Consider the following 11,691-nt stretch of genomic DNA (forward strand, 5'->3'; position numbering starts at 1 on the left):
TCCTTTTTAAATTACAATATTGCTTTCTGAGTTGTCAGGCAAGATCAATTACTTTTCCTCAGTAAACTTTATACACACTACTACCCTTTCAGAGTTATGTTAGAGTTACTAGTAAACACTCATACGTTTGAGAGTAAAGTTTTTCTTAGAAATACTGTGGCACAGTGAACCTTAACGCTGGGTCTGTGGATGGCTATGGTTAGCTGTCAGGGCAGAGTCCATTTTTTTCTCAAAGAGGTTCATGCCCTATGAAAGGGAATGGCTCCTCTGAAGAAAATCATTTAACCGAGCATTATATTCAGTGTTATATTCTTTTTCTTCTATTGTACATTCTTTACTGGCAGTAAATTGCTTTGGTGGTTGACTTGACTTCCTAGTGTGTATGTATTAGAAGTGATTTCACATGTCCTGAAAAGATACAAATTGTGTTTCAGAATTCCTTTAATAACTTAGAAAATTTGTTTTCTAATACTAACAGGCATTTTATAACTTTAAACTTTTTTCAGCATATTAATACCCAGTCTGCTTGCCGCTCACCCACAGATGATAAGCCATCAGTGATAGTCCTAGACCAAGAGCCAGTGGTGACCAGCTGCTGTTCCCACTGGTACTTTTAGGAGCAGTAATCACAACATAACTTTCTTTGCCTTCAGCTCATCCCTTATAGGCAGCCCCAGGTCCTATTCGTTCACTCATTCATGAGTACCTTCTGTGTGCAAGTGATTGGTTCTAATGACAAAGAGGATGACATCATTCTCACCCTCCAAAAGTCCTAAGTCTGTTGGTTGTTGGTGTTCTCAGGCACTCTTGCACCCAAGTGAGCTTATGGTCATTTTGTCCAGGCCACCAGTCAAAAAATTAAGTTCTGGAAACTCTTGAGAAGGGAGAAAAGGCTGCAGAAGAAAGTGTCTAAAGAGAATCCTCTTTCTGGTATCAGATTAACAGTTTATGTGTGAAAACACTTAAGCTTATTTATAAAAATAATCAACACATATTTTTTTGTTTTCTGTGTATTCAAGATATTTCCTAGACCAGTTGCTGATAGGAATAAACAAAAGAATGACACACAAAGTGGTTAGCCTCGTTGGGGAGACAGTCTTTACTTTCCACACTTTAGTATATTGCCTTCTACTCATAGCCTAAGTCCCATACTTGGAGCATCTCCGCTCAGAGCCCACGGGAGCAGAGGTTGGGGATGGGGTCAATCCTACCAGGTCTGTATGATTGTTATGCCCTGGAAGAGAGTGTACAGCTTGTGCTGATAGGCAAGAGAAGGGGAATGGATTCTATGCAGGCAGCCTACAAATCCCTTTCCCTGCCAGATGTGAGGAATTGAGATGCTAGGCTGAGTGATAGCAGTGGAAGTGGAAAGGAAGGGCATCTTGGGACAACTAATCCCTGGTGTTTTAGCTAGTTGATGTTTATACTTAGGAAGGGAAGAGGAGGTACGACTGATGACTCTGACACTTCTGGGAGAACTGCGGAGGTGGGGTGTCCTGGGTGCACTTCTTTGCTGACTCATGCTTCTAGTCAGCTCCACTTTGTTTACCTCTGAAACTTATCATTCTTAAATAAGATATTTTCACTGGAAACAAGTTCTGGGGACCCAGGTTGGGTGGGAGCTAGTGTTAGTATGTCAAAAGTGTCAAAGAAGGCTGTTGTTTCAGTGTTTCTACAATAGTTTTGGTTTGTTTGTTTTGGTGTAGACCATAGCCCAGTGGCGTAAAGCCGGGTACCAGGACATGCCTGAGTATGAAAACTTCAAGCACCTTCTGCAGGCACCACTGGATGATGCTCAAGAAATTCTGCAAGCACGCTTCCCAATGCCACGTTACATTAACACGGAGCACGGAGGCAGTCAGGTGAGTGAGCTGAATTCTAGCTCTGGTATTGACTTGTTTTTATGGCTGTAAATCCAAACATCATGGTTAATATTTTATGTGGTGACATAAATTGACATACACATAAACTTTCAAACATGACTTCTTTTTAAATGAGAGGTCAAAATACGTTAATATAAAAGTAGAGGATTACCAAAATAAAATACATATATTTCTTGAACCCTAATAAATGGAGAGCTATTGGGCTTAAGCTAAAGAAATGAGTTCCTGTGCATTAAAAATATATCTAATTTAATGAAAGAAACGTAAAAACATTTTTTTCTCTAGTGCATTAATATTGTACTTTTAATTCTTTTTTTTTTTTTTTTTTTTAAAGGCTCGATTCCTTTTGTCCAAAGTGAACCCATCTCAGACGCACAATAACTTGTATGCTTGGGGACAGGTAAGAAATTGTCAGGTATTTGGGGAGGAAGCCAGGCTACTTTTTAAAAAACTTGTCATAAATGAGATTCATTTTGGCCTACAGACTACTAGAATAACTTTAGTATTTTGCTGGGAAAAATAACTTTGAAAATAGCTTGGGTTTGGAGATTCACTACTCAATGTGGATCCTCTTCTCCAATACACAGCATAATATGACAGATTTACGCCAGAGGACAGAATGCCATGGTATGGCCTCCATTTGGCTCTCATAGACAGCAGCATTGCCCCAAGTCCTCCCCTCTCTCGTCCAAGAGGGCAGGGCAAAAACATCTATATCTGCTCACCATTGATTTGCCTCCTCTTTTCAGCCTGTGATTCTTTCTTTATCTAATTATTCCAACCATTTCTGTCTCTTTCAAATGAATCTTTTCTTTCTGTTTTCTTTCAACATTTTTTAAATTAACCTTTTTTTAGGTTATATTAAATTTATATGCAGTTGTAAGAAGTAATACGGAGATTCCCTATACGCTTTACCCAGTTTTCCTCAATGGGAAATCTTGTAAAACTGTAATGCAGTATCTCAGTCAGGATATTGACATTGATACAGTAGAGAGGCATATTTCCATCACCACAAGAATCTTTCATGTTGCCCTTTTATAGTCACACTCACTTCCCTCCTGCTTCCACCCCTCCCTTAATACCTGGTAACTGCTAATCTGTTCTCAATTTCTATAATTTTGTCATCAAGAATGTTACATATATGAAATCATATGGTACATAACCTTTGAGATTGGCTTTTTCCCCTCAGCATAATTATCTAGAGATTCATTCAGGTTGTTTTATGTATTAATCATTTGTTTCTTTTTATTTGCCAAGTAGTATTATACAATATAGATGTACCACAATTGTTTAATCATTCACCTGTTGAAGGACATCTGGGTTGTTCAGTATTTTACTATTAGGAGTAAAGCTCCTTTAAATATTCATGTTTTTTATGAACATGAGTCTTCATTTTTTTGAGATAAATATCCAAGAGTACATTTGCTCAGTCATTTGGTTACATGGATAGTCTAAGAAACTGCCATGCTGTTTTCCAGAGTGACTATTCTTTTACATCCCCACTAGCAGTGTATGAGTGATTGTTTCTCTCCATCTTTATCAGCATATGGTATTGTTTTTATTTTAGCTCTTCTGATAGGTATGTAGTATTATTACATTGTGGTTTTAATTTACATTTTCCCAGTGGCTAATGATGTTGAACACTTTTCATGTGCTGCTTTTCCATCTGGATATCTTTTTCGATGAAATTTTTGTCGTTCGTCTGTGTTCTAATTGGATTATTTGCTTTTTTTTTTACTGTTGAATTTGAGTTCTTTATATATTCAAGGTACTAGTCCTTGAATATATAAAGGACTATATCTTTTGTTGGATATATGATTTGAGTATATTTTTTCTCACTTGTAGCTTGTCTGTATATCCTCTTCACTGGGTCTTTTGCAGAGCACAAGTATTTAATTTCTATGAAGTCCACTTTATCAATTTTTCCTTTTACGGATCATGCTATTATCAAATCTAAGAACTCTTCGCCTAGCCCTAGATCCCAAAGATCACCTGTGTTTGTTTATGCTTATAATTTAGTCCATGATTTTGAGTTAATTTTTGTGTAAGATATGAAGCATAGCTTTATTTTTTGCTAATGGATGTCTAATTATTCTAGCACCATTTGTTGACAAATGCTGTCTTTTTTCCACTGAATTGCTTTTGTATCTTTGTAAAGATTAGTCAGTCATAATCGTGTGAGTCCTTTTCTGGGCTTTTTGCCCTGTTCTATTGATCTGTTTCTATTTCTCTACTAATACTACAGTCTTGATGACTACCTGTCTTGAAATCAGAGAGACCGATTTCTCCCACTCTGTTCTTTTTCAAAATTGTCTTAGCTATTCTAGTTCTTTTGCTTTACATGTGAATTTTAGAATAATTTTGTCTATATTTTTAGCCCTTTTTCTATTTAGAGAAAAAAAGTGCAGTTTGCATAGGACTGCTGTGTTTTCTCGGATTTGACATTTTCAGCGATTGAACTAATAAAAACAATGTTGTAAATAGAATGTCAATTCTTTCCAAAGACTATCAGTATACTAGAGCAATGCAAAAATAATAAAAGAGACATTTTATGGCAAACTTTGGGGGTAAGGTAAGGACTGTAATCTGCAAATTATCTGGGGGCAAATGGGAAAAGGGTTAAGATTGCTGAGTCGTCTTGGTGGATTGACCTTATATCATTCATTATTTTGTTTGCACTGTCTACTTTATCTGACATTAATAAAGCCCACTCCTTCTTTTCTTTATTCCTTTTATGCAAAAAAATGAATGTTCGTATGATGCATCTCTTTCCATCCTTTAACTTTCAACCTGCTTCTGTCATGTTCGAAGGGAATTTCTTATAGATGGCACATTCTCGTATCATGGTTTTTAATCTGCTATGCTAAAGTTTTATAATTTTATAAATGTTTGGAGCATTTATATTTAATGTAATTATTGATATATTAGGGCTTAAACCTGCCATTTTATTTTTTGTTTTCTGTTTGTTTTTTATGCTTTTCATTTGTTTTCTTTTTCCTGCCTTTCTGTGAATTACCTGAACATTCTTTAGAATTTCACTTTAACTTGTTTATAGTATTTTTCAGTATGTTTATTGTGTAGCTTTTTTTACTGGTTGCTCTGGAGTGTAGAGCATTTCATTGCAACATATATGCATAGCTTCTCACAGTTTGCTGGTGTTGTCTTTATGACCAGTACAAGTAAAGAATGAATACAAAACTTAACATCCCTTTGTTTCTTTACCCTGCCTCATTTATAATATAATTGTGTTAAATATTTCCTCTGCATACATCAATTACAGTTTTCTTTCAGCCATCAAACACAATTTATAAATCTCAAGAGAAAATGGAAAGCCTATTACATTTATCCACATTTTTGCTTATTGTGTTCTTCATCTCTCTTTGCTACTCCAAGGTTCCTTCTTTTCTCATTTCTTTTCTGTTTAGAGATTTCCTTTAGCCATTTGTTTAGGATAGGTCTGTTGGTGATAGTTCTTAGTTTTCCTTCATTTGAGATTTTAGATTTCCCCTTCATTCATGAAGGATATTTTCTATGAATATCTGGTGATATTTCTTTAGGCAGTTAAAAAAATACTTTGCCACTTCTCTTGCCTCTATGGTTTCTGATGAGAAATTCTGTCATTTTCCACCCCCCCCCCACACCCCCATAGATAAGATGTCATTTTTCTCTGGTTTCTTTCAAGAGTTTTTTCTTCATTGTGAATTTTCAAAAGTGAAAATATCATGTGTTTAGGTGTGGATTTCTTTGGATTTAGCCTATTTGAAATTTGCTTGTCTGCTTGATTCTGTATATTTATGTCTCTTGCCAAAATTAGGCAGTTTTCAGCTATTGTTTCTTTGAATACTTTTTCAGCCTGCTTTCTTTCCTTTCTCTCTGGGACCCCAATGACACGAATGTTAGGTCTTTTGTAGTTTCACAGGTTCCTGAGGCCCTGTATATTTTTTTCCCATATATTTTCTTTCTGTTTTTCAGCTGAGTAATTTCTATTATTTTATCTTCCAGTTTACTGATTTTCTTTGTTCCCTTTCTGCTGTCGAGCTCATACACTGAGCATTTTGTTTGTTGCTGTATTTTTTAGTTTTAAAATTTCCATTTGGTTCTTTTTTATGTCTTCCATTTCTTTCCTGAAACTTTGTATTTCTTTTCTGAGGCTTTCTATTTTTTCATTTGTTTCAAGTGCTCATAATTACTCATTGAAGGATTTTTATCATGGCTGCTTTAAAGTGTTTGTCAGATAATTCTAACATGGTGTTAACCGCAGTTGACTCTCTTTTTTTCATTCACTTTGAGATCTTTTGATATGACAAGTGATTTTTAGTTGAAATATAGACATTTTCATATTTATTATGAGATTTTGGATCTATGTAAACTTGCTGTTTTAGCTGACTTTTTGTCATGCAGTTCCAGCAGGGCAAGAGCTGGTCAGGGGAGACATTGTTTCATTATTGCCAGGTGGAGATAGAAATCCAGATTTTTCATTGGCCTCTACTGACACTTGAAGTGGGGGAGGTGATACTTTGTTACTGGGTGCGATGGGTTTCCAGCTTCCCACTTGGTTTCCACTGATCCTGCTGTGGAGATGGCCTTGTTACTGTTGGATGATAGCGAAAGTGCTGACTCTACACTAGACGACCTCTGATACCACCCCAGTGGGTGGTGGAGGGACATCTTATTATAGTCATATGAGAGTAGAAGTCCAGGCTCCCCAGTTGTCTCTTCTGATCCTGTGGGAGCAAGAGACTTCTTACTGGCTATTGGAGATGAAATTCCTGGAACCATACCTGCTCTTCTCTGATACTACTCCGGTGGAATTATTGGGGTCTCTTGTTACTGTTTTACTAGGCTGCCCTGGTTCTTTGGCTAGAGAAAGTTGGCTTTTTGTTGTTGTTTTTGTCTGTGCTTAATGACATTGGCCAGCTTCATCAGCGCCAAGTCTGGGACGTATGAGGCAAAAAGAAAAGCCAGGGAACTCACCACTGTGCTGCTCCTTGTGTCCTAGGATCCCTAGTTTGTCTGCTACTTTCTCTCTACCTTTCAGAGTCTTCTTATGTTTTATATAAAATGTCCAGGGTTTTTAGCTGTACCTAGTGGAAGAAATAGGGAAAGATATATCTACTCCTTCCTAGAAATCTTCTTATAAAATTTTAATCATGCTTACATTTTTCTAATTATAATGGTATAATTTTATTTTAGAAAAGTTGAATATGTAGAAAAATAGTAAAAAAGAAAATTAAAATTACCTACAGTGCCACTATCTAGAGTAACTACTTCTGGCTTGATAGGTAAAATAAAATGTGTGTGTCATGTTTATTCTTTTATATATTTTTACTTTTTTTAAAGAACAAATTTGGGATCTTTCTAGAAGTTGAGATTTATATTCAGTTTTCCCTTAACATTAAAAAAATCATAAGCATTTTCTGATAGTACAGATATCCATCTGTTCAGTGGAGATACTGATTTACTCATTTGTGAATATACCATTATCAACCTTCTGATGTAAGCAGAGCATTTAAGAACATCAGGCTAGGTGCTGTGGCAGAGCAGTAGGGAAAATGAGAGGCAGGGTGTGCAGGCCCCCAGGAGCTTACACCTGTGAGGAGCCAAACACTGGACAAGTCATCAATACTGTGGAGAGTGGGGAAGTAGAAGAGCATAGGCTCAGAATTGTCCTAGTGGTAGTGATGGTCTGTACTCAGTAGGTCAGGGAAAAGGATTTTGTGAGGAATTTATGCTTTATTTGAAAGAATTAGTTAGCTAGGCAGAGGATGGGGTTGGTGTGAGTACTCATAGAAGAGGTGACAACACTAGTGTATATTCTGAGTCCTTAATAACTCATGAATTCTAAACAGTTTTTAAGATAATTGCCAATAAATTTGTCATTAAATTTCAGGAAACGGGAGCTCCCATCCTGACTGATGACGTTAGTTTGCAGGTGTTCATGGATCATTTGAAGAAGCTGGCTGTCTCCAGTGCCTCTTAAGCTGGGGATGTGAGCAGGAAATTGAAGAAAACACTGTCAATTGTGTTCACAATTGTTTATAAAGGCTCAATGACATTCCTTTCACTTTTTGTGGATTTTAATAAATAATCAAAAGAAGTGTTACATGTAACTCTTAAGGTTATAATTTATTTGTTCTTCTTATCTGTGCCCCCTTTCTTACATCATATTATAAAGTCATGAATGTTTTGGTACTTGTAAATGTTTATCTGCTGTTTGTATCCTAACATGACAATCTATATATAATCAGAGGTAATATGTTTTGGCAACTCTCTTAGATGAAAACCATATAAAGGAAATAAATCTGGATGAAGAAAGCACTGGCTAACATAATGCTAATACAAATTTGATTTTCTGAGGTCTTTGTGTGAGTGTGTGTGTTTTAAGTGACTCCTCCTGCAAGAGACATTTCCTGAATTTAATCTTCATTTATTGTCTAAATGTTAACACCAAGGAAAAGTTTGAAATGTGTGAAACTTTCTGAGGTAGTGTGATCTAGAGTGGCACTGTCCCTAACATATAATATTTCATGTAAACAGGTAGACTTTAAGAGTGGCTGATGGGCATAAGCGGCTCTCACAGAATGACAATACATTTATCTTGGGCACAAGTAAAATAACTTTTAACAGGTACAACTTTTTAATCAAAATGTAATATATGCATGGTAAAAAAAAAAAAAAAATTAAAGAGCTTATAACAAATAACAGTTTCCTTCACTCCCTAATCCTAGACTTACTCAAAAGAAGTAACTGCTTTTAACCTCTCCTTTCAAGCTTTTTGTTGTTGATGTATATCAGTTTTAGCCAAATATCTATCAATTCCTATTTTTAAGAATGAGGATTTGATGACTTTTCTACCATTCAGTTTTGATTAGCTATACCTTTATATTATCAAGGTTAGTAAAATTTACATTCTAGCTGATAACCATAGTTATGTCTTTTGTCTCAAAGTTGATTCTGAACATTGAAAACCAATAAAGATTATTTACACAGTTGTGATCATGTTAATATTGTTTATGTTCGAGTCACATAGCATTACATTTTTATCCAGGGGTTTGATGTCCCAGTTCTTATGCCAGTCGAAGGACATTCCTAATGACAAAATCACTTTTCTTGCATTCTAGCATTCCACAGGTTGGTTTGCTTCCTGTTCGGGTTCTTATATTTGCTGTTTTCCCTAGAGTTTCTAATTTTTGGTTTTGAAAGATTTTTTTCTATGTTAAGGAATTTCAGCTGCTTCTATGGAATGGAGTATTTTTAAGGATCTCTGATGTTCCTTTTAAACATAAGCCAATTGCCATAACAGCTGTCATCCAGGGATTTTTTTTGTTTGGACTCTTGAATTACTTCTACTCTTCATTTTGACATCTTAGATGACTTTTCCTAAAAAAAAGATAATTCAATTCACTGAATCTCATTCGTTTTCATACTTGACAACTTTGCTTAGTATAAAATTCTAAGCTTGAAATAATTTGCTCATTAATAACTTTTCAGAACAACTATTTCATTCATTCCACAAATAATTCTTAAGTATTTGCTATGTATGAAGTAGTCTTCTAGGCACTGGGAAGGTAGCTAATAAGGCAAAGATTCCTGCCCTCATGGTGCTTATGTTTTAGTAAGGGAAGGCCAACAATAAAAAAAAAAAAATTGGAAATAAATTATATAATTTATTAGAATGAGTGCTATGTAGAAAAGTAAAGCTGAGAACTCCATTAATTGCATGTTGGACCATCTGGATTGTTTCTGATGGTCTGTCTTTTGAATTTGTACTGCCTTTTTGCCTCTACATTCTGGGAGGGTTTCCTATCTTAAGGTGTTAAATGGATATATTTTAAATGCCAAGGGCTTTTGTTTTCTGTACCTTTTTCATAGAGTTTTATTTTCTGGATATAATTTTTCATTGAGATACATTATATGGAAGAGTACATAAAACTATACAGATTAAGGCCGAAACCTTTCCTCCTTGGGCTTCTGTTTCAAATGAACAGAAGATGTGATGATCCAGCTAGCTCAACTGTTCTCTCCAGTTACAGTGAGTTATGGTGCTGTGGGGAGGAGGGGGCACCACTGGGTGGCCAATATAGAAGACAGCTAATTCCAGATAGAATGTGGAGAGCAGCCATCCCAAGAGGGAGGACCTGGAACCCTGTGTGCCTAATGAGGACTCTGAACTCCATCTTAAAGGGAAGGAAAACCTCTGATTTTTAAGGTGTGAAGTTGTGAGTTATGTGTTTAGAAACTCTAGGAGAGTGACAGGACAGGAAAAGGCTGGAATCCAAGAGAGGTCTGAACAGAGGCAGGAGTTTACAGACAGAGGGTACAGATGGGTTGTTAGGTGAGAGGATGAGTCTAGGTTTCTGGCTTGGGTGATGTCTCCATCCTCTGAAATACAGAAAAGGAAGGTTTGTTTCTTATTGGGGGGTGGCATTAATAACTTGGATCCTGGACATTGTGAGTTTAAGGAGCTTGTGGGATATAACTGGAAATACCCAGCATGTTGGCAGTGATGTGGATTTGCTTTCGGGAGAAACCTGTAGATTTGAGAGTCATTAACAAAATAACAAAGTTGCTGTGAGAAAAGCAAGCTTGGAACAGGATACTGATTTTTCTGTTTTATTTTTAACAACTTTATTGAGGAATAACAACTACACTCATTTAAAGTGTACAATTCAGTAAGTTTTGACACATTGAGTACATCCATGAAACCACCACCGTCAACATACAAGAACATGTCCATTGTCCCTCATGTTTCCTCAGGTACTATTTAGTCTCCCTTTCTCCACATCTAGGCAACTAGTAGGCAGTTTTCTCTCACTGTAGATTAGTTTGCTTCTAGAATTTTATGTCTGGTTTCTCTTGCATTTGGCTTTTACTTAGCATAGTCCATTTGAGATTCACCCATGCAATTGCATGTATCAGTAGTTCCTTTTTTTTTTTTTATTGCCAAGTAGTATACCACGTTTCATTTATCCATTCACTAGTTGGTAGATTTTTGGGTTGTTTCCATTTTTTGCTCATATGAATAAAGCTCTGTGGATATCTATACATGTCTTTGTGTGGATGTTCTGTTTTCATTTCTTTTGGCTAAATAGGAATGAAATACCAGAGTTGTATGGCAGGTGTAGTTGAACTTTTTAAGAAACTGCCAGTATTAAAATAATAAAAAAAAATGATTAAAAAATGGGCAGAGGACCTGAGGAGACCCTTCTTCCAAAAAGATATACAAATGGCCAACAGACATTTGAAAAGATGCTCAACTGCACTAGCTATTAGGGAAACGCAAATTGAAACTACAATGCGATATCCCCTCACACCTTTTAGAGTGGCTATCCTCAACAAGACAATAAGTGTTGGAGAGGTTGTAGGAAAAAAGAAACCCTCATACACTGCTGGTGGGAATGTAAATTGGTACAGCCACTATGGAAAATGGTATGGAGATTCCTCAAAAAATTAAGAATTGCCATATGACCCAGCAGTCCCTCTTCTACCCCCCAAATTTGAAAACATTTATTTGTAAGAATACATGCACCCTGATGTTCATGGCAGCATTATTCATGGTGGCCAAGACATGGAAACAACTAAGGTGTCCTTTGATAGATAATTGGATAAAGATGATGTACATATATACAATGGAATGTTAACCATAAGAAAAGGTGAAATACTGCCATTTGTGACAACATGGATCTTGAGATTATCATGCTAAGCGAAATAAGTTGAGAACCACATAATTTCACTTATTTGTGAGATATAAAACTGAAAGCAACGAACAAGACAAACAGACTCATGGACCCAGACAGCGGATTAGTGG

At 36.1% G+C, this 11,691-nt stretch overlaps 1 protein-coding gene across 5 annotated transcripts in view; it reads left to right on the forward strand.

Moving 5' to 3' along the window:
• SEC23B (Sec23 homolog B, coat complex II component) overlaps window positions 1-8,877 on the forward strand; it is a 34,381-nt gene extending 25,504 nt beyond the window's left edge. For 2 of the 5 annotated variants that reach the window (XM_023537587.1, XM_011370688.2), the window contains exons 18-20: window positions 1,707-1,862; window positions 2,218-2,283; window positions 7,774-8,610. In XM_023537587.1, coding sequence (XP_023393355.1) covers window positions 1,707-1,862; window positions 2,218-2,283; window positions 7,774-7,863 — 312 coding nt within the window. In that variant the 3' untranslated portion in view covers window positions 7,864-8,610. Of the gene's footprint in view, window positions 1-1,706; window positions 1,863-2,217; window positions 2,284-7,773 lie in introns of all 5 variants that reach the window. The other 3 variants (XM_023537597.1, XM_023537596.1, XM_023537592.1) reach the window with 2 other exon arrangements.
• Window positions 8,878-11,691: the final 2,814 nt, after the last annotated feature.

Source organism: Pteropus vampyrus, unplaced genomic scaffold (assembly GCF_000151845.1).
Source record: "Pteropus vampyrus isolate Shadow unplaced genomic scaffold, Pvam_2.0 Scaffold7, whole genome shotgun sequence".
NCBI classification, from domain to species: Eukaryota; Metazoa; Chordata; class Mammalia; order Chiroptera; family Pteropodidae; genus Pteropus; species Pteropus vampyrus.